General features: G+C 42.4%; 1 protein-coding gene across 1 annotated transcript in view; it reads right to left on the bottom strand.

Moving 5' to 3' along the window:
- Window positions 1–23,980, bottom strand: part of PRKX (protein kinase cAMP-dependent X-linked catalytic subunit) — a 104,570-nt gene that overhangs the window by 35,234 nt on the left and 45,356 nt on the right. The window contains exon 2 of the mRNA XM_083361522.1: window positions 2,450–2,618. Coding sequence (XP_083217648.1) covers window positions 2,450–2,618 — 169 coding nt within the window. The remainder of the gene's footprint in view (window positions 1–2,449; window positions 2,619–23,980) is intronic.

Here is a 23,980-nt window from a genome sequence, read left to right as displayed (position 1 = left end):
GAGGAGATCAACCCTGACTGCTCTTTAGAAGGCCAGATCCTGAAGCTAAAACTCAAATACTTTGGCCACCTAATGAGGAGGAAGGACTCACTGGAGAAGAGTCTAATGCTGGGAAAGATTGAGGGCAATAGAAGAAGGGGACGACAGAGAATGAGGTGGCTGGATGGAGTTACTGAAGCAGTAGACGTGAGCTTAAATGGACTCCAGAAGATGGTAGAGGACAGGAAGGCCTGGAGGAAGTTTGTCCATAGGGTCACGATGGGTCGGACACGACTTCGCAACTAACAACAACAACAACTATCAAAAAAGGCATTCTTGGTTTCCATCCAAAATTTATACAAGTGGAATTATATCCTGTAGACATTCTTCTTGTAAAAAAGGGGAAAATGGATTTACAGATTCCACTTTTGTTCTGTTCTCTCTTCACACAGGAAAATGTTTGAGCCTCTCCTAGGAATAATACTATCAAGACTTATGCCATGATAAAATTATGTCAAAAAGCAAGCTGAATGCACAAAAAAGGAAGATGTCTTTCAGAAACATATACAAGTGAAACTCGAAAAATTAGAATATCGTGCAAAAGTTCATTTATTTCAGTAATGCAGCTTAAAAGGGGAAACTAATATATGAGATAGATGTATTACATGCAAAGCAAGATAGTTCAAGCCGTGATTTGTCATAATTGTGATGATTATGGCGTACAGCTCAGGAATACCCCAAATCCACAATCTCAGAAAATTAGAACATTACATGCAATCAATAAAACAAGGAGTGTACATAGAACAATATCGGACCTCTGAAAAGTATAAGCATGCATATGTACTCAGTACTTGGTTTGGGCCCCTTTTGCAGCAATTACTGCCTCAATGCGGCGTGGCATGGAAGCTATCAGCCCGTGGCACTGCTGAGGAGTTATGGAAGATCAGGATGCTTCAATAGTGGCCTTCAGCTCTTCTGCATTGTTCGGTCTCATGTCTCTCATCTTTCTCTTGGCAATGCCCCATATGGGGTTCAGGTCAGGCGAGTTTGCTGGCCAATCAAGCACAGTAATCCCACGGTCATTGAACCAGGTTTTGGTGCTTTTGGCAGTGTGGGCAGGTGGCACGTCATGCTGGAAAATGAAGTCAGCATCCCCATAAAGCTTGTCTGCGGAAGGAAGCATGAAGTGCTCCAAAATCTCCTGGTAGATGGCTGCACTGACCCTGGACTTAATGAAGCACAGTGGACCAACACCAGCAGATGACATGGCTTCCCAAATCAACACAGACTGTGGAAACTTCACACTGGACTTCAAGCATCTTTCAGTGTGTGCCTCTCCATTCTTCCTCCAGACTCTGGGTCCTTGGTTTCCAAATGAGATGCAAAAGTTGCTCTCATCAGAAAAGAGGACTTTAGACCACTGAGCAACAGACCAGGTCTGTTTTTCTTTAGCCCAGGTAAGATGCTTCTGACATTGTTTGTTGTTCAGGAGTGGCTTGACAAGAGGAATACGACATTTGAAGCCCATGTCCAGGATCCGTCTATGTGTGGTGGCTCTTGATACACTGACTCCAGCCTCAGTCCACTCCTTGTGAAAGTCCCCAACACTTTTGAATGGCCTTTTCCTGACAATCCTCTCCAGGCTGCGGTCATCCCTGCTGCTTGTGCACCTTTTTCTTCCACACTTTTCCCTTCCACATAACTTTCTATTAATGTGCTTTGATACAGCACTTTGGGATCATCCAACTTCTTTTGCAATTACTTTTTGAGGTTTTCCCTCCTTATGGAGGGTGTCAATGATGGTTTTCTGCACAACTGTCAGGTCAGCAGTCTTCCCCATGATTGTGAATTCCTACTGAACCAGACTACTGAACCACCCCTTTGCAGGTGTTGTGGCTTAATTAGCTGATTAGAGTGGGACACTTTGAGCCTAGAATATTGCACCTTTTCACAATATTCTAATTTTCTGAGATTGTGGATTTGGGGTTTTCATGAGCTGTAAGCCATAATCATCACAATTATCACAAATCACTGCTTGAACTATCTTGCTTTGCATGTAATGAGTCTATCTCATATATTAGTTTCCCCTTTTAAGTTGCATTACTGAAATAAATGAACTTTTGCACGATATTCTAATTTTTCGAGTTTCACCTGTATATGCATATGTATATGTACACACAGACACATTTATCCATGAAAAATGCTTGAATATATACATTATATACAACTATAACAATTACTGTACTTTGAAGGATAATCAAACTATCTTGAGCAATGCTGTAAAATCACATACCACACCTTTTTGGAAAAGCAAACAGAGACAAAGTGTTTATAATGTATATATTTCATTTTTCTTCTGCAATAGGCTTCCTAGATACTTTTGAATATGGGGAAAAGAATTGAAAATTTTTCACCCAAAGATTTTGATTGCTAGAACTGATTGCGATTGGACTCAGTAGATGAAGCTTACAATCTGATCAGAAATGGATGATTCACTTCTTTCAAAACAGATTTTTCATTGTGTACATGTTGTTCTTGTTTTAGCCGAATAACATCTGGAATGCTCATTACTTTCAATGCGAAGTAGGATTTAGCAGCCTTCTCTTTCACCAGGTGAACCCGCCCAAAAGTGCCTGTCCCTAAAAATCAGAAAGAAAAAAAAAGTAAATGATATATATCAATATATAAAAAATATTACATTTCATAACGAAACATATACTGTAAGAAGAAAGGATCAACATAAACCAATTGATAAGTGTCAAACATTTTTGTATTGCTTGAGCCTCACTGACATGAAGTTCTTAGTGTCAATGTTTAAAAAGAAAGGGTAAACAGGTAGCTACATCAGCTCTGCTGGCCGATTCACTTCTACTTAAATCAAGGTAAAAGGCTATTTAATGCTCTTTTCTAATGTGAATATTAACAAGAGCTGGAACTCTCTGAAGCAGCCCTTCCACCTTATGAACTATCACCTGATGAGCTCAAGATATTTAAGACTATAATGACCATTGCCTTCAAAAAGCATGGTCATTCTGTTTTATTGTTTAGGTCAGATCATAGGAATATTCATCATTTGGATATTTCTGCCAAAATTACTCTTATTGTTAGCAATAAAAGTTCCTGTGTTAATATAACTGCCGAGGTAATCTTCATAGGGACTATTTGCACAAGGGTAAGTAAGTACTGTACCCAATGCATTCTACTGATGTATTTTAGAAATGTTTTCTTGTTTGATGTTACTTAAGTTCACTTCAATAACACAATATTTCTTCTATTTTTTATTACAGTTTAAGATGATGTAGTAAATCAGAATATTCATCGGATTAGATAGTGGCTAAAATCAATTAATTATATTGGTGAAAATATCGACACAAATTGAGAACTTTCCTGGACTCAGGAAATAAGAGAAAAGGGAAAAAATCTACCTAGACCTCATTTGCATTAATACACTATAGCCTTTCATACTTTTCTTCACATCTACAGAACAAATATAACTTGTATTTTATTTCTTGAATTAGTGCTTTTCTTTTTCTGAGGATCTAAAGTTCATCCAATAACATTTTTTTCAGGTATCCCTTTCCTCTCACTTCCTTCATATATTTTATTATGATTTGATCTTCATTCATATATATACAGTATATATATATTCAAAACACCTCAATGGCCATTCACTTTGTATGCAATCCACACAGAGCACTCATTCTCACTCCTTTATGTTTTAGTACCCACATTTCTTAAGTATTCCATTCCTGTTGTATTCAGTTCATTTCTACTCTTTTCCTGTTTCCAACTACAATTTTATTACCATATAGCAAAGTGGGGAGAGGATCAGTCATGTACATTTATTGCTTATAGCAAACAATACCATCCACTATCTTCCCGCATCTGCACACTTTAAATGTATGTATCCTTTTTAGCATTTTTAGTATGGGACAGAAATTCATATATTTGTTTGATTATTAGGTAAGGGAGATGGGTTTTCATTTATGTCTAAATTATAATGGTTGGATGCAACAACCTAGGATTTGCAGCAAATCATTTGAGTTCTCAGTCACATGAGATAAGTACACACAAACTCACATTTAATATCCTGGAATGTAAAAAAAGTATTAAACATACTTTTACACATACAAGAGGAAATCACATATCTTTGTCTCTTACTCCTTGCTCAATGTTCAACTTTTGTTAAAATATCCATTTATCTCCATACCTTTTACTTATTCTGTTCAATTCAGTTCATGTTCAATTCTTACTATGTATAGCAACAACCCAACTTCATATTTAAACTATCCATTTGTTAGCTTATCTACCTTAAATACACATTTTTAAAATCACAAATATATATATATATATGAACTTTCTTACAAATTTGAACTATAAGACTACAAGACTTTCTAAAGTACTAACACATTCTGTATAGATAATTTGGTAGCTGAGAATATGGTACAAAATGTACTATTGCTGTTTACACCTTATTTTCCCCATAAAGCAACACAGTTTGTTTCATTTTCAGATTTTAAAGTCATATTATATTTTAATCCACAAACTGTAAAAGACCTCTAATACAGTTGCTTTTTGAAAATTACTGTCAAACATACAATTTAAGTTAGTGATTATAATAATTTGACATATATCCTGTTTTCTAGAATGGGAAACTAAAATTAATAAATGTAATAAAATTTATTAAATTAATGAAATTAATAAGTCCAGAAGCAGAGGAAGACAAAATCTTCCCTGAGAAAAATATATAAAAGCTAAAAAGGGCAAACTCATCTTCTACTCTACTTATGTATGAATTTATACACCATTCTCTTCAAAAGATATTAAATAAATTCAGATGTTAGAACAGTTACCTGCACATTATAGCAAATTACTATAGCAGAATATTCAGGGATTTTAAATAAACGTAATTCTAGTATAAATTCCTATATGAAGCATTACTAAAGAGGTTCTTACATAAATTATCAAAGATAGACAGATATCAGCAAAGACATAATAATCAAAAAATTTCTAAATGCAAACTGAATTGACAACAATTGCTTATCTTACAATGTTTGAATTATAGCTCTGTGATGTAAACATATACATTGTAAACAGTTTCTAGAAAATGCCTATTAACCTTCTCAACCATGTCATTTAACCACCTTGGGAAATTTTTCATGTGATTAAATCCCTTAACACTGTTGTTACATTGCATAACATACTAGTAAACAACCTTGTTTTCAAGGTGGGCTTACAAAGCAGTACTATTTTGATTAATGTAATAATTTTTTAGTTTAACTGGAGGATAATATTCTAAATCATGATGAGGTTGATGGTGATGAGAATTATGCTTTTGATATTTTGCTTATTTTGTTATGATTATAGTATCTGTATTTTGCTGCTTGTGAGCTGCTTGGAATCAAAATGACTAAAGCAACATAAAAACCTTCAAAATAAAATGAATATAACAGTATTTCAAGATTAAAGAATATCATTTTTAATAATACACTGGCTAGCAATTTCTAAAAAGAAGATATTACAAATACAACAATACAGCAGCTAAGAAATATAAAAGAGCTACAGCACTTCAACAGCTGAGAAACATGAAACTAAGAACCACAATACATAAAAAGTTTCTGAATTTGGCTATGAGAGGCATTGTAAAAAGCAAAGGTCATTGATGAAAGACAAGTAAAACATACTCACAGATTACCTGTATCACCATATGCACAGTGACAATATTTTTTTAATTCTACCTAAAAGTCAGATTTGCTATCCTCAGACTAGTATCAGATTATACTTGTGATAATAAGCACACAAAAAAAGTTCAAATGTGTATGTAGTTATGTGTGTATAAGAAGCAAAAAACAGAATTACTGCAATTCTATGGTTTGTGGGATTGTGAATATTTATTGCAAATATTCAGTTTCACTTTATTTTGCTTACAGTTTAAAAGAGATTTTCAGGCTTTTTAAATATAAAATATTCTTTTATTTACCATATTTTCAGACCATAAGATGCACTTTTTTCCCCCCAAAGTGGGGGGATAACAAGGGTGTGTCTTATGGTCCGAAGGTGATCCGTATGGCCAGCCCCAACCTCTGCAAGTCAAAGCAAGGGAGATTCCCTCGCTCCGTTTCAGCCTGCTTTGTCTTGTAGCAAGAAAAGCTGAAACCGAGCAGAGGAGAATGCAGGAGCGCGAGATCGGCCGATTCGCATTCCTTGCTCCGTTTCAGCCTGCCTTCTGCAAGAGGAAGAAGGGCCGCAGGGCTGCCTCCGTAGGTACTGCTCTAACGCGGAGAGGGAAGGACAAAGAGGGAGGGAAGGAAGAAAGAAGGAAGGAAGGAAGGAAGGAAGGAAGGAAGGAAGGAAGGAAGGAAAGAAAGAAAGAAAGAAAGAAAGAAAGAAAGAAAGAAAGAAAGAAAGAAAGAAAGAAAGAAGGGACACTGGGAGAGGGAGGGAGAGAGAGAGGAAGGGAGAAAGAGAAAGAGAAAAATAGAGAGAGAGAAAGAGGGAGAGAAAGAAAGGGAGAGAGAGAGAAGGAGAAAGAGGGAGAGAGAGAAGGAGAAAGGGAGGGAAATAGAGGGAGAGAAAGAGGGAGAGAAAGAAAGGGAGAGAGAGAGAAGGAGAAAGAAAGAGGGAGGGAAATAGAGGAAGAGGGAGAAATAGAGGGAAAGAGAAAAATAGAGAGGGAGAAGGAGAAAGAAAGGGAGGGAAACAGGGAGAGAGAGAAAGAGGGAGAAATAGAGGGAAAGAGAAAAATAGGGAAAGAAGGAAAGAGAAAGACAGAAAGAAGGAGAGGAGAAAGAAAGAGGGAGGGGGAGAGAGGGAGAGAAAGAGAAGGAGAGAAATTAAATTAGTAACATGATTGTTAAGTGAATCTGGTGTCCCCACTAACTTTGCTTGTCAGAAGGTTGCAAAAGACAATCACATGACCCTGGAACAATGTGACCATCATAAATATGAATCAATTGCCAAGCATCCGAATGTAAATCGCATGACCCTGGGGATGCTGCAACGGTCATAACTGTGAAAAATGGTCATAAGTCACTTTTTTCAGTGTCGTAACTTTGAACGGTCACTAAGTGAATCATTGTAAGTCGAGGACTATCTATACTTTATCATTTTTTTCCTTTTTTAGGGGGGGTATCAAGTTTTTGACACGTTGCTGGGTGACATTTCCTTGTCCTAAAAGTGGTACAATGGATGAAAAGGTTGAAAAGCCCTGTTTTAGTATACTGGTACTATTTGGTTCAGAATATTTTTTTTCTTGTTTTCCTGCTCTAAAAACTGGGTGCGTCTTATGGTCAGGTGCGTCTTATGGTCCGAAAAATACGATACACTGATACAATGTAAAATTATAATAACTATGATAAGATCTTTGTTTACCCATTTGCATATTATTCCCTTTCCCTTTCCCCTTCTCTGATTTTATATTTTCAAAATTGTAATTAAAACATATTAAAAACAAATATAGGTATATGATTAATCACTGTGGAAAAATAGGCCTTGATCTGATTTAGCATTAAGTTCTTAATAAAAACCAACAATATGTTAATGTTGTTAAAGCACCACATAAAATATGTGTCTAAGCCAATAGTGACAAAACCAACCATACAAACCCAGGGCTTTTTTTCTCATAGAACGCTCAAAACGGCATTCCGGCACCTTTTTTATTTTTTTTGGAAAAAAAAGCTCCCTCTATTGCAGGGGTGTCAAACTGCCGGTCTACAGGCCAAAGCGTCATGGAGAAACCGTGCCCATCCCATTGCCGGCAATGGGAAAAAGTTCCGATACGTCGCGCGACGACACGTGATGTCGCGAGTTTGATATGTCTGCTCTATTGGCTTTAGGAGTAGGCAATCTTGGCTCTTTTTTATGACTCGTGGACTTCAACTCCAAGAAATCCTGAGCCAGTCATGCTGAGGGGAAAGAGAGAGGTTTCCAAGCTGAGCCATGCTGACTCAAGAATTCTGGGAGTTGAAGTCCTTGAGTCATGAAAGAGCCAAGGTTGCCTACCCTGCACTACAGGAGGACATTAAAATTATTTACAAGGTTACTTCTTTAGGAAGTAAACTTTTAGAATCTAAAACAGCTCATTCAAAAAAGCCAATAGAAAAGAACCTCACATTTTTCATCTGCTTCTGTCTTTTGGAAGGTAAAATTAGATAACAAAATAATCTATTTCCTATGTTAACATCTCTGCAATGAAATCAATAAAGGTAACAGGAAAGAAATGAGAAACATTTTTCTCAATGTAATATGTCTAATTTAGCTGATGCTAGAAAAAAATAGTATCTTTTGTACACTCTTGAAAACCATCTATTACAACTAAACCACTTTAAATTAAACAATTCTTAAAAATGAAATATTCTTAATTTAGACTTTACTTTTACTGTTTGGACTGTTGTGTTTTGAAAAATAATTATTTGGAATCGAGTTATGTTGCACTTCAGTTTTTAAATAATTAACCTAGTATATACATAACAATATATGATGTTTTCCATGGTGAGCTTAACATCAATAACAACATTTATTAAAAAGGCTAAAATAATTTCTGGTGGTATTATCGGTACATTAAAATTTTGTTTAGTCACAATTTTTCAATTTTCACATTCTGGACAAGCAGTGGTAATGTATCCTAGCAAAAGATGTTATTTATGTGCATAAATGTAGTCAGTAGCATATGCCTTTTTAAAAATATCAAACATGCAAAGAAACAAGAATAAGTCCAAAATATCTGTATTACATCCAGAAATGCCAACTTTGCAACCAATATTTCTCATCCATAACTATGGCACCCTAAGGATACCTCCATACATGCAAATGCTTCTCTGGGATCAGTAACGCAGCAGGGATTGCTTTTTCCTTCCAGTAACAGATTGCTGGGAAATACCAAACAGGCCTTGAGAATTACAATGTTTGTTACAAATTTTTCTGGATGTGGTTGGAAAGAGGCTGTTTGGTACCAGAGACCACTGCCGTGAGGAACACAGCTCTGGGTCAGGGTTCGGAGCAGCTCCGGGTGGGGACTCAGCATGGGCCATGCCGTGGCAACCATGGGGAGGGGAATCCCCATGGCAGCTGTGGGGAGGGGAATCCCTGCGGCATGTGGCTCCAAGCCGCAGGGGCGGGGGTGCAAAGGATGGGTGGCGATGCCGTAGCAAGACACCGGCATCACTCCCAGTGACAGCACCTCTGAGTTCCGGCACCTTTAAAAAAAAAGCACTGTACAAACCAAACAGAAAACAAAACATTTTTTTGTGTAGCACTATTTTTCCCCCCTGAGGATTAAACTAATTATATATAAACTTATTTCCCTCTAAAGGAAATACATCAAAGAGTTTATTAAATATGCCAAAGGCAAAGTTGGTATTATGATGACAATAGACGCAGACAAGAGTGGCCATTCATACACTTTTAGAAGCTGAGATTTTAATTGTATGCTTCTGAATACCTCAAGCATTTGCATTTTTGCATTCATAGCAAATTCTAAGCATCCATCAAAACATACCATAGCAGTTTTAAGTAAATGGATAATGTTGATATGCACAATAAAGCACAAGACAATAAAGTAATGCAATAATTTCTATGTTAATTGTTAACATTAAAAGTTTCATTCTATAGGCGTGAGGTTAAATGGACTCCAGAAGATGGTAGAGGATAGGAAGGCCTGGAGGAACATTGTCCATGGGGTCATGATGGGCCGTACACGACTTCACAACTAACAACAACAAGGTAACCAATGCCTTGAAGTTCTTTGAAGATTTTTATTTGTCGGAACCATGACAATATGTTTCCTGGTAAAATGCATGGAAAAATCCCACTGGAGGAATAGTCCACTTTGGGTTAGGTCACCATGAACTCAGAGCAAAATGGAAATTGCCAACAAACTCTTGGGTATGGTTAGAAGGGCACTTACTTTTCTAGGCTGCCCTATCTATGTTTCCTGGTAAAATACATGGGAAAATCCCATTGGTGGAAAATTCAACTTAGGGTTAGGGTTACCTCACCATAAACTCGGAGAGCAAACTGGACATTGCCAACAAATTTGGAGTACTTTTGTATGGTTGGGAGGGCACTAACTTTTCTAGCTTGCCCTATCTATGTTTCCTGATAAAATACATGGGAAAATCACATTGGAGGAAAATTGGACTTAGGGCAGTGATGGCAAACCCTTTAGAGACTGAGTATCGTCAGGTGCTGGGTGGGTGTGCCCCATTGGGTAGGTGTGGCCAATTGCATGGGCATGACCCATTGGTTGGGCATGGCTGCGGTCATAATGGCAGACTGGATGGGACTAAAAAGTTCAATCAATTCCAACTTTGTGAAATCTTTTTTTTCCCGTGAGAAGTTAAAATTGATTGATTGAACCTTTTTTTTGCACACAGCGGCGGCGGCCTAAAGTGGAAAGGTTTTATAAAGCCCAGCTGAAGGCTTAGGACTGGGGCGATGGTGCGTGTGCCCACAGAGGGCTCTGCGTGCCACCTGTGGCACTTGTGCCATAGGTTCACCACCACATCATACAGTATTCCATCTGGTAAATTGAATCTCATCTCTTAAATCTAATTCTAATCTTCTTTTGCCAGGTCAGTTTCCAAGTCAGTACGTTTAGCTTGCCAGGTTGCATTTTTGTACATATTGTTGGGGATAAAAAAGGCAAATTAACTAGAATGCTTTAATGTTTCTCCTGCCAGCTCTTTAATCCATTTTATTAAATCATCTTTTTTGTCCTCGTTTGTTTTGAAGTCCTGGAAGGTAAAACATCTTTATTTCCTTTGTTGTAGCAAAGTTTTACAGATTTTCTTTTGTTTGTACTAAATTGTAGTTCTCTTCATTTGTAGCTTCCATATTTAAGTCATTTTCCTCTGATTTGTATTCTATTGTCTATTTGTTCGTCATTTTTTGAGTGTTGTATAATTGTGAGTTTAGCTTATAGATATGTTCATCTATGGTATCAAAGTTGTTTTTAATCTCATCATGATTTAAGACAATTGTCATTTGACTCTGTCACAGCATTGCATATATTTTCTTCTGGAATGTATTTGCTTTGCCTTTAGTTGTTTTTCCTGCAAATCTCGGATGTTCCACACTGGGGTCTTCAGCAGGAGGTGTTTTCTGTCACTTTTAGATAAATATACAACATCCATTTTGTCTCCCTCTTCTAAGTAGTTTTTCACCCGTACAATAGTCTCTTTAGCTTTATCAAAGCAGCCCATCTTAAAATCCAAACAACCAAATCTTGTGTAGTCCTTATCTTTATATATGATTTTTGTAATCCAATATGTTTCCAATTATCAAAGCACCACTGAAAATAGTATTTTGTAACAGTTCATCTTTTCAGGGGTATTATAATTATCAGCCAGCCAACATTTCAGTCCAAAATTTTTAACCACCTGAAAGCTTTCCAGTAACTTCTCCTTTAGAAAATTAACCAAGGGCCAAGGTTTTTCTTTTTCTTTTTCTGCAAAGTCTTTAGCTTCAAAATGAAGCTCAGTGTGTTTATAATCCAAGGTCAGCAGTTTCTAAATATATAGAATTTCACTCTGTAGTAGATAGCCCAATACTATTTACTACAGCTGTTTTTTGCTATTTCTGGGCATCTTGCCAAATTCTGACTCAATGCAAATATTTCCAAGTAGACAAAGCACCATATACAATGTAGCTGTCAGAATCCATTTATATTCCATTCCTAAATCCCTATCTGTGTACCCCTAAATTTATTTATTTATTTATTATATTTTTATACCGCCCTTCTCCCGAAGGACTCAGGGTGGTGTACAGGGCAATAAATATAAAAAATAGAATATAAAAGTTAAAAACAATTAAATATAATGCCCAAATTTAAAATTTAAAACAATAATTAAGAACATATTAAAACCCCAACCCTAACCCATCAGACCAGGTCAGATTGCTCAAATAAATACGTTTTTAGATCGCGCCGGAAGGAGCAAAGGTCGGGGGCCATCCGGAGCTCAACCGGCAAGCGGTTCCACAGGTCTGGTGCGCCCACAGAGAATGCCCTCCCCCTGGGGGCCACCAATCGGCATTCTTTGATCGGAGGCACCCTGAGGCCCTCTCTGTGGGAGCGCACTGGACGGAGGGACGTTGACGCTGGCCGCAGGTGTTGCCATAGGTAATCCGGACCCATGCCATGTAGGGCTTTGTAAGTCATTGCCAACACCTTAAATTTCACCCGGAGGGCAACCGGCAGCCAATGCAGCTCGCGGAGCAAAGGTGTAACATGGGAGTATCGGGAGACTCCCAGTATAACTCGCGCGGCTGCATTCTGCACCAGTTGAAGCCTCCGAGTGGACTTCAAGGGCAGCCCCATGTAGAGAGCATTACAGTAGTCTAGACGAGAGGTCATGAGCGCATGAGTGACTGTACACTAGGCATCCCGGTCCAGAGAGGGTCGCAACTGGTGCACCAGGCGAACCTGGGCAAAGGCCCCCCTAGTCACAGCTCCAATATGCTCTTCTAAAGAGAGCTGTGAATTGAGAAGGACCCCCAAGTTGCGCGCCCTATCTACAAGGGTTAATAGCTCACCCCCCATGGCCAGAGATGGAATAATCAGAATTTCCCGGGATGACAGCACGAACAGCCACTTAGTCTTGTCAGGGTTGAGCCGAAGCCTGTTCCTCCCCATCCAGACCCGGACTGCCTCCAGGCAGTGGGACATCACGTCGAGGGCATCCCTGGGGTGGTTTGGGGTTGAAATAAAAAGCTGGGTATCATCAGCATACTGATGATACCCAACTCCAAAACCACGAATGATCTTGCCCAGCGGCTTCATGTAGATGTTGAACAGGAGAGGCGAGTGGACCGATCCCTGAGGGACTCCACAAATGAGAGGCCTCAAGGTTGACCTCTGTCCCCCTGCCAACACCGACTGCGAACGTCCCAGAAGGTAGGAGGAGAACCACTGGAGAACTGTGCCTCCCACTCCCAACCCCCTGAGACGTCGCAGCAAGATACCATGGTCGATGGTATCAAAAGCCGCTGAGAGGTCTAAAAGGACTAGGACAGAGGAGCAACCCCTGTCCCGAGCCCGCCAGAGATCATTCACCAGCATGACCAAAGCCGTCTCCGTGCTGTACCCGGGCCTGAAGCGGATTGGTACGGGTCTAGATAATCAGCTTCATCCAAGAACAAAGGGAGCTGTTGCACCACCACGCTTTCAACAACCTTCACCAGAAAGCGAAGGTTGGAGACCGGATGAAAGTTGTTTAATATTGCTGGGTCCAAGGCAGGCTTCTTGAGGAGGGGTCTCACTACCGCCTCCTTCAAGGCGGCGGGAAAGCTACCCTCACTCAAAGAAGCAGTAATCACTGCCTGGAGCCAGCCTCGTGTCCCATCCCGGGCCGCATAAGTCAGCCAGGAGGGACACGGGTCCAACAAACACGTGGTGGAGCTCAGCTTCCCCAGGATCTTATCCACTTCTTCAGGAGTCACAGGATCGAACTCCTCCCAGATAACATCGACAAGGCTGCCCATATCCTCATCGTCAGACTCTGCCCAGTCGGAGTCCAGACCGGTCCGGATCCGAGCGATTTTGTCCGACAGAAATCGACTAAACTCCTCGGCTCGACCCTGCAAGGGTTCCTCCCTCACCTCCCGATTAAGGAGAGAGCGAGTTACTCTAAACAGGGCGGCCGGGCGATTATCTGCGGACGCGATGAGGGTGGCAAAGTGGTTAGACCTTGCCACCCTCATCGCCGCGAGATAAGTTCTCGTGAACGACCTTAGTCGTAACCGGTCGGATTTGGATCGGCTGGATCTCCAACAGCTCTCTAGGTCCCGTCTCCGACGCTTCATCTCCCGGAGCTCCATGGAGAACCATGGAGCCCATTGGGATCTGCGCCAGGTCAAGGGCCGCATGGGTACAACTTGGTCGAGTGCCTCTGTGGCCGCCTTTTCCCAGGCTTCCACTAGGGCATTGACCGAGCTGCGGGCAAAGGAGGCAGGTGGGGGCCCAAGCGCCGCCTGGAACCGCTCAGGGTCCATCAGGCACCTAGGACGGAACCATCTCATTGGCTCAGCAACCTCACGACAGGGAGTGGCAAAACAGAAGACCAACCGCAGGAGATGATGATTGGTCCATGACAGGGGTATAATAATTGGGGAACCCCCCCCCAAGATCATCTAACCACCGTCCGGATAGAAAAACCAAATCGAGTGTATGACCCCCCCATGAGTTGGGCCCTGAATAACCTGCATCAGGTCCATGGCCGTCATGGAAGCCATGAACTCCCGAGCTAACTCAGATGATCCTCCCAGGGATGGTAGGTTGAATTCACCCAAAACGATAAGTTTGGGGAACTCAACCACCAACCCTGAAAGGATATCGAGAAGCTCAGGCAAGCTCACCCCTCACTGAATTTTGCCATTCCCAAGGAGGAGAAGAGAAGATGTTAATTGGCCATCCCTATCCATTAGATGCAAGGTTGTTTATTCAGCCTGCCTGGAGGCCATCATCGAAGACCAGGGAAAGAACCTTTGAACTGAGAAGAACAAAGAAAGAGGGGGGGAGAGATTCTGGTTTGTATCTTTGATTGGAATCTGAAGGGGAGGAAGTAAATGTCGTAAAGGCATGGAAGATCCCTTTTTCCATGGAAGGTTTTGACACCTGAAGCTTAATTGATCCGGGACTGACCAAATGGACTGAGGTGTTTTGTTTTTTTACTCAGGGACACTTTAAAAGTATCAATCTGCAACACAGTATCCAGATCCTATCTAGATTTTCCACTGACAATCATGTTTTAGTAAAAGCTCAAGAGTTCTTCTTTCCTAAGACGTGGATTGGGGTGGGTCCTGACATTAGACAGGATCTGAAGTAAGAGTCAACCTGGAAGGAAAAACCATACTGGGGAACTTTGCAAAAAATATAATGTCTAACGACGAAGCAAGGGAGGAGGAAAGCCCCATGGAAAGGGAGTTTTCCCCTCAAATGAAACCCCACCAATGGTCAGAAGCTGAAGCATCATATTCCTCCAGGGAAGAGGTGGTGGAGACACACAACCACAAGCCGCAGTGGTTGATGGGCGTTGGAAGGAAAAGCGAGTGGGAAAAGGCATCGAGGAAAGTGACCCTGAGGCGGCGCAGCCACCAAACTGAATGGAGGGAAGAGATGGAGAGTTCCCTGCACGTCAGTGAAGAGGAGCGGATCCTAGAGAAAGCTATTGACCTGATGAAGAAAACCCTTAGCTCACTAAGAGAGGAGAAAGCTGAATACTGCAGCCACAGCAGCGCTTGGGGCCACAACTGGAGAGACAATGGAGGGAATCCAGAACCTGCAACACCAGGGCCGTCCACTGGACCAGGAGCGGCCGCCTCAGTAGCACCTCCCCCAGAACCAGACGGGGATCAGGATGAGGGGAAATACCACCTGCTGCACAGACAATGATCCATTCAAAGACTACCACCCCTGGAAGCAAAATACAGGGGAGATCCACCACGTTCGGGGTTTTTCCTAACCCAAGTCCTCAGCTACATGAAAGAATATGGACGGGACATCCCCAGTGACAAAGCACGCATCCACATCGTGCAATCCTCCCTGGACAGACCGGCTACAGACTGGGTGGTGAACCTGCATGACTCCAACGCCCCAGAACTCAACGACTTCAACCGATTCATGTCATCCTTGAGGAGGCAGTTTGAGGATCCTTTGCCTGATTGTAAGGCCCGGGAGAGAATCAAAACAGTGAGGCAGGGCAGATGGCCGGTGGCTGAATATAACCAAGAATTCCGAGCCATTGCCATCAAGCTGAACTGGCCAGAAGACATCCTCCTCAGCCATTTCAAAGACGGGCTAAAATACAACCTGTATGACGCCTGCCTGCCTGCCTCGAGGAGACCCACACCATCTCGACGACTGGTATGTCCTGGCAGAGGAGGTGGAAATAGACCTACTGAAGAGGCACCACCAGGGGAAACCATGGGGCCGCCCACCACACCAAACACGCGAGGGGGGAAAAACCACCGTCCACAGCTAAGAAATCAACAGGCTGTTTCAAATGCAGGAGAGAAGGCCACCATGCCACAGAATGCCACTCAAAAGCCCCCCCAATCAGAGACATCACCCTCCAAGAGACTAGGGAAGTCCCAAGGCAACCCAAAAGAATCTTCCATGAAGGGGACAGAGGCTGTAGATTCCACAACCCCTGCCAAGAACTGGGATTGGATTCCGGCCTACAACACAGGGGCGGTGGACACCTCGGAAGACAGCTTGGAGGGAGAACCATTGGTAAGTGGATCCATTCCACTCTTCCTTAAGACAGTGACTATATTAGCTTCCTCTATGCCTGAAACCATCAAAGTAAAAGCCCTGATAGACTCAGCCACCCTAGCCACTTTACCAATTCACCTGTACCTGGGGACTCATGAGGAAGACATAACGTTTGTAGTGGCCCCAGACTTGGAATGCCCAATGATTTTAGGACTGGAATGGCTGAAGAAATGGAACAGCCATTGGAGGACAGCAGAACTCAACTTCCCAGAGGGGGAGCATAGGAGCTTAAGACCCCAAAGCACCCCGCAAAAAAGGAGAGGAGTCTGCATCAGTGGGGGAAGAGAAGGGGTTACCAGATATAGTGGAGGAATACAGGGACCTTGCTGAAGTTTTCAGTGAGGAATGGGCAGATGAGCTTCCCCCACCACCACCTCACAGACTGCGCTATAGAATTCAAACCCGGGGCAAAGCTCCCAAAGCCCAGGATGTATGCCATGAGCCCAAAGGGAACGGTGGAGATGGAAAGATTCATAAAGAAAAACTTAGAAAGAGGATTTATTGAGCCTCACAAACCCAAAGTGGCGGTCCTGGTCCTGTTCAGGGAGAAGAAGGATGGCTCATTTCGCTTGTGCATGGACTATATAGGTACCTTAACGCAATTAGTGAATGTAATCTGTATCCCCTACCCCTAATGAAGGATATGGCATCCCACCTATCGAAAGGAAGGGTTTTTACCAAACTAGACCTGAGAGAAGCATACTACCGCATTAGGATTATGGAAGGAGATGAATGGAGACTGCAATTGCCCAATGGGTTGCTACCAGTTCAAAGTACTAGCATTTGGACTGCAAGGGCCCCCCGCAGTTTTTATGCAATTAATAAATGAAGTGCTAAGAAAGCACCTATATAAGGGGGTCCTGGTTTATCTAGATGACATCCTTATCTTCACTGAGACCAAAGAGAAACATATTAAACTAGTCAGAGCAGTGCTGAAAAAGTTGCAGGCTGCCCACCTATATGCTAAACTATTGAAATGTGAATTCCACCAGGAAAGAATAGACTATCTGGGGTATCGCATATCCCCAGAGGGCATTGAAATGGACCCCGAGAAAGTCAGGGCCGTATTAGAATGGGCACCCTCCCCCCGCACACGGAAGCAATTGCAAAGTTTCCTGATGTTTGCAAATTTCTACTGCCAATTCATCCCTTCATTTTCCCAAATAGCCCTGCCACTCAAGAAATTGTTGAAAATGAGGGGGGGTCCCCAGTGAAACCCAGCCAGCCTCTGAAGTGGACAATGGAATGTCAAGCAGCATTTGAGAGGCTAAAGAGACTTTTTTCTGCTGAACCTGCCCTGAGACACCCAGATTCCGATAAACCTTTTGTAATACAAGCAGATTCTAGCGGGAGCCATATTATTACAGGAAAATGACGAGAGGGTGTAGCAACCATGTGCATATACATCCAGGAAACTCACAGAGACAGAACAATGTTGACCTGTGTGGGAAAAGGAGGCTTATTCTGTGAGATGGTCATTACTTACATGGTGCCAGTTCCTGGAAGGAAATAAAATCCCCTTCCAGGTCTGGACAGACCACAAAAATTTGGAAGCACTAAAAACACCCAGGAAACTCACTCCTAAGCAAGCCTGCTGGTCCCAACATTTTCACTGATTCAATTTCAATCTCAAACACTTACCGGGGGAGGGGGGAGAATTTCCTGGTGGATGCATTATCTTACATGCCCCAATATAACAGCACATGGGCCACTGACTCTAAACCACTTGTGCCTGAACAACAACTGGCAGCACCAGTCACCACCAGGGCCCAAGCTAAAATGAAGCCGAGGTGGATAGCCTAACTGGAATAGAATTCTGAAAGTCTTTGGAAAGCGATGAATGTTTCCAGAAAAATAGACATGTGTGCACAATTAAAGATGGACTACCCTGGGCGGGTGAGAAATTATACATACCTGCCACCCAGAGGATCAATTTCATGCAACTGTGCCATGATACAAAATCAGCAGGAGATTTCGGGTTTGTAAAAACCTTACAGTTAACTAAAAGGCAATTTTGGTGGCCATCCATGAAAAAGGACATAGAAAGCTATGTAGGCAGCTGTCAAATTTGTGCGATGGCTAAGAGGCTGCAAGGGAAATTGCCAGGACTGTTATAACTGGTGGCGAACCCCTCAGCCCCATGAAAAGAAATAGCCATGGATTTTATAGTGGAATTACCAGAAAGCAACGGGAACCACCCAAGGACTGACATCTCGTCATCATCCTCAATTGAAAGGTTAATTTGAAAAATCTGACTCAGTACTTGAGCAATATTTAAGATGCTTTATTAATTTCCAGCAAACAAACTGGATGGACCTACTGCCTTTTGCAGAAGTGGCATATAATAATGCAGTCCGTTCCAGCACAGGTTACACTCCTTTTCAAGTAGCTACCGGTCAAAGTTTCAACCCCATGCCGGCACTAACCCCAAACAAACTGCTTATTCCCTAACTGAAGGAATGGATTGCTCAATTACAAAACATCTGGCCAATCGTTAGGAAAGCTTTAGATGAAGCCAGACAAACATACAAGACTCAGGTGGACAAAAAAAAAGTCGATCCCAAACCATTCAGGGTGGGAGAGATGGTATATTTATCCACAAAATACCTTAAATCCCTACAACCCTGTAAAAAACTCAGACCAAAATATATTGGACCTTTTCCAATTAAAAGAATCATAAACCCAGTAACAGTTGAATTAGGCTACCCAAAAATCTTAGGGAGATACACCCAATTTTTCACTGCAGTTTACTAAAAAGAGAACAACAGTCAAACCTACGAACAAAAACCTCACCACCACCTCCCATCATGGTGGAAGGAGAACAACACTTTGAGGTGAAGGAAATCCTAGATTCCAGGAAACACCATGGAGCAATTCAATATCTAATAGCTTGGAAACAGATTGTCAGAATCCATTTATATTCCATTCCTAAATCCCTATCTGTGTACCCCTAAATCTCACCCCTCACTGGATTCTGCCATTCCCAAAGAGGAGAAGAGAAGATGTTAATTGGCCATCCCTATCCATTAGATCAGGGGTGTCAAACTCAATTTCACTGAGGTCCACATCAGCATTGTGTTTGCCATTGGGGGGCTGGGTGGGTGTGGCCAGCATGGGTGTGGCTTACTGAGTGGGACGTGGCCAGCTTGACATCACTCATGTCGGGGGCACCTGTGCAGGCCTGGGCAAGCCTGGGGGAGATCCAAGGGTCTCCAGCAGAAGGTGGGGTGGGACTGGGGCAAGCACCGGGGCATGGTCCATTGGAGGAGCTCACTGAGCCGCAGGCTGTGCACAGGGCCCCTGGATGGTGGCACAGACTGCCCGGAGCCCTGGGCAGTAAAGGTCAAGAGCCCAGCCCGACCCTTGAGCTCCCATGGCACCAGGACTCCACAGCCCTGCCTTGCGTAGCTGCACTTCCCCAAGGGAGCATCCATCTGCGTTTACCTCCTCCTCAAGGCTGCTGCTGCTGTGCTACCTTTCCTTGGCCAGGTTGCTCATGGTGGGTACAGGAGGACAAAGTGCATGGGTCAAAGGGAGGTCCACTCCCTCTCCATGCGAGGAGACCTGGCTTTGTAACCAAAGCATCCTCAGCAATAGGATGGAAGACCACCAGGGTATGGTGAAAGGGCAACAGTGCTGCTGGTGGCCAAGAGCTAAAGCAGGAATTCCCTCAGACCCTCCCTTCCTCTTATTCCAATCTCCTTCCTTCCTTTTCCTTCCTTCCCTTTCTTTTCTTCCTTCCTTCTTTCCTCCCTCCCCTCCTTCCCTGCCTCCCTTCTTTTCATTCCCATCTCCTTCCTTCCCTTTCTTTCTTCCTGTTTCCCTCCACTCCTTCCTTCCTTTCCTCCCTCCCTCCTTCTCTCTGTGCCCAGGAAGGGATGAAGGGAGGGGGAGATGTTGGCAGCACTTCTCTCAAAGAAAAAGAGTTGGAAGAGACCTTTGAGGTCTTTAGTCTAAGCCCCTGCTCATTACCATTTTATACAATGGAATATCCAATCTCTACTTAAAAGCCTCCAGTGATGGAGCATCCACAACTTCTGAAGGAAAGCCTTTTCACTGGTTAGTTGTTTTCACAAGTCCTTAGTTCTAGGCTGCTTTTCTTCTTCATTAGTTTCCATTTATTATTGCTTTCTGATGCTTTGGAAAATACACTGACCCCTTCTTCTCTGTGGCAGCCCATCAAATATTGGAACACTGTTATCATGTCACCACCCCTAATCCTTTACACTAAGCTAGACATACCCAATTCCCACAAACATTTGTCATGTTTTAGCCTCCAGCTCCCTAATCATCTTTGTTTACCATCCATTTAGACCAGATGGTCCCCCTGGTTTAGTTTATAGAACAGTGGCCACAAGCAGAACCTTCTCAGAGACAGCACCCCAATTATAGAACTTTCTCCCAAGGAAAATATGAACAGTACATCCCTCACCTGTTTAGAGGCAATTCCAAACACACTTTTCAGCCAGGCATATGTAGAATAACAACACATTTTATGGTCAAACAGCACTAAGTACATTACTACTAATATTTTTCTTTCTTTATATACACATTTTTAATATTGTTTTAAGCAGTGCTAGTGATGCTTTACAATAGTTTTCTTTGAGAGCTTTCTTTTAAACCACCCTGGATTTCTCAGAAACTTTAATTTCAAATTAGATGTAGATTTAATAAATTAGGCAGAAGAAACAAATGTTTACATACATCTAAATCCCACAGACCTACTGCCTCCTAGGCGCATACTACAGAGAAAATAAGGCATTGCATTTCTAGCCAGCATAGCCAAAGGATGATGGGAACTGTGGTCCATGACACCCAAAAGATATTAGTTTGGGCAAGGCTGGATTAAATTATAAAAGAGAAGATGAGGGGAAGTAGAAGAAACACTTTCCAGTCTCTGACAAAATAATTTTGGGGGTGGGGAGTTGACTCGGCCTTTTAATTTCAGCTCACACCAATTCCTTTTAACTTCCTATTCAATCTTGATGCACTGACTCCAGCCTCAGTCCACTCCTTGTGAAAGCCCCCAACACTTTCGAATGGTCTTTTCCTGAAAATCCTCTCCAGGCTGCGGTCATCCCTGCTGCTTGTGCACCTTTTTCTTCCACACTTTTCCCTTCCACATAACTTTCTATTAATGTGCTTTGATACAGCACTTTGGGAACATCCAACTTCTTTTGCAATTACCTTTTGAGGCTTTCCCTCCTTATGGAGGGTGTCAATGATGGTTTTCTGCACAACTGTCAGGTCAGCAGTCTTCCCCATGATTGTGATTCCTACTGAACCAGACTACTGAACCACCCTTTGCAGGTGTTATGGCTTAATTAGCTGATTAGAGTGGGACACTTTGAGCCTAGAATATTGCACCTTTTCACAATATTCTAATTTTCTGAGATTGTGGATTTGGGGTTTTCATGAGCTGTAAGCCATAATCATCACAATTATGACAAATCACCGCTTGAACTATCTTGCTTTGCATGTAATAAGTCTATCTCATATATTAGTTTCCCCTTTTAAGTTGCATTACTGAAATAAATGAACTTTTGAATGATATTCTAATTTTTTGAGTTTCACCTGTATAAAGACAATATGCTCCTTAAAAATAAACAGGATAATTCTGAATAGTATACCTGCTTTAGTATTCCAAGCAATCCTAAATAGTTTTTATACTAAAATGTATAAAAACAGAGACAAATAATGTTCCAAGTAGTGATTGGAACTGCATAAATTTTCAGTCTGAAGGTGATTAAAAGACAATACTATGGATTCTTAAAAGTATATTAAGCTTTCAAATCAAAATGAGACTTCATTTAACAGCTGAATTAGACAAGTTGGAATCAACCTTACTTTGAAGCCACAAATATATTTGTAGTATGAAAACTAATGTAATTCAGATGCGGACACATGAGTTGTGATGGGGGTTTCCCGACACTCCCATGTAACACCTCTACTCCGCGAGCTGCATTGGCTTCCGGTTGCCCTCCAGGTGAGATTCAAGGTGCTGGTGATGACCTATGAAGCCCTGAATGGCTTGGGTCCGGGATATCTGAGGGAACACCTGCTGCCGGCATCAAGCTCCCTTCGTCCAGTGCGCTCCCACAGAGAGGGTCTTCTCAGGGTGCCGCCGATAAAAGACTGTCGGCGGATAACACCCAGGGGAAGGGCCTTCTCTGTGGGTGCGCCTGCCCTCTGGAACCAGCTGCCCCTGGAGCTTAGGACTGCCCCCGACCTTCGCACATTTCGCCGGGACCTGAAGACCTGGTTCTTTGAGCTCTCCGGCCCAGGCTGAGAATTTTTAACTGGGGTTTTTAATTTTAGGGATGATTTAATCTTTTTTAATTTGTTTTTAACTTTTGTACTGGTTGTTTTAAATGCCCTGTAAACCGCCCTGAGTCCTTCGGGAAAGGATGGTATATAAATTTAATAAAATAAAATAAATAAATAAATTTGATCAGATCCAATCTAGATAGTATTTGTGCAACAGTAACATGGACTAAACTTAAAAGAAATCAGTTTACATTGCCTAAACACCATTTTTCTTTCATTTTAAACTTTATTATACATAATACACATACATAAAAAGTACTGTTGTCAAGTCATTACAAAAGAAAAGGGGTGTTGTCTTACCTGTATGTCTTTTCTCAGCATGACGATGGAGAATTCACAATAGATGGGTTAATTCTTGTCTTCCTGCCCAGAGACCAAGTCAATCAACCCTTTGCCAAGCCAGTTCCCAGTCTTGACGAAGGTGTAGCCATTGATGACCTTACAATGTGGTGGCTCAAAGAAAAAAGTCCCCTAACACAGGACCTGACTGACCTAAATGGGGGGAATGGATTCTCCATCGTCATGCTGAGAAAAGGCGTTCAGGTAAGACAACGGCCCTTCTCCAGCATGACCAATGGAGAATCCACAATAGATGGGACATACCAAAGCCTCACTGTCCCTGTGGGTGGGAAGTAGTCTGGGCCTGTGTCCCACTATCTGATACTAATCTCTGGAGAACTCTCCTACCAAATGAGACATCTGCCGATGCAAATCAATCTAGTTTATAATGCCTCACAAAAGGTGAAGGGGACAACCACGTCACTGCCCTACAAATTTCCTCGATCAACACTTGCGTCGCCCATGCCGCTGAAGTTGCTGCACTACAAGTTGAGTGTGTGGTGATCCAACTAGGAACTGGCAAGGAGTGTGTCTGATACACCTCCCCTATACATGCCCTAATCCATCTGCCAATGGTAGAGGCAGACACCTTCTGGCCCATTGAAGAGGGTTGGAATGAAACAAAGAGGGCCTCAGATTTGCGGAAGGTAACAGTTCGCTTAATGTAGTGACATAAGGCTCTGTGGATGTCCAGGGTGTGCCATTTACGTTCCAAGTCACGAGACAGCTGAGGGCAAAAATCTGGCAGCACAACTTCCTGCATCCTGTGAAACAAGGAAATGACCTTGGGAATGAAAGAGGGATCCAACTGCAGGACCACCCTGTCAACATGAAAGATGCACAAGTTGTCTCTGATAAGACAGGGCTGCCAGTTCAGAGATGCACCTAGCTGATGTGACGGCCACTAGGAAGGCCATCTTAAGCATCAGGAACCTCAGGGAACGGGTTCTGATGGGCTTGAAGGGAAGAGAAGTGAGAGCCTGTAGGACCTTGGACAGATCCTAAGAGGGATATCTGTGAACCATGGGTGGCCTGATGTTGGTCGCTCCCTTAACAAAGGAGCGC

Source organism: Vipera ursinii, assembly GCF_947247035.1.
Source record: "Vipera ursinii genome assembly, chromosome: 4".
NCBI classification, from domain to species: domain Eukaryota; kingdom Metazoa; phylum Chordata; class Lepidosauria; order Squamata; family Viperidae; genus Vipera; species Vipera ursinii.
Note: the sequence above shows the minus strand (reverse complement) of the source record. Positions and strands in the feature narration are given on the sequence as shown.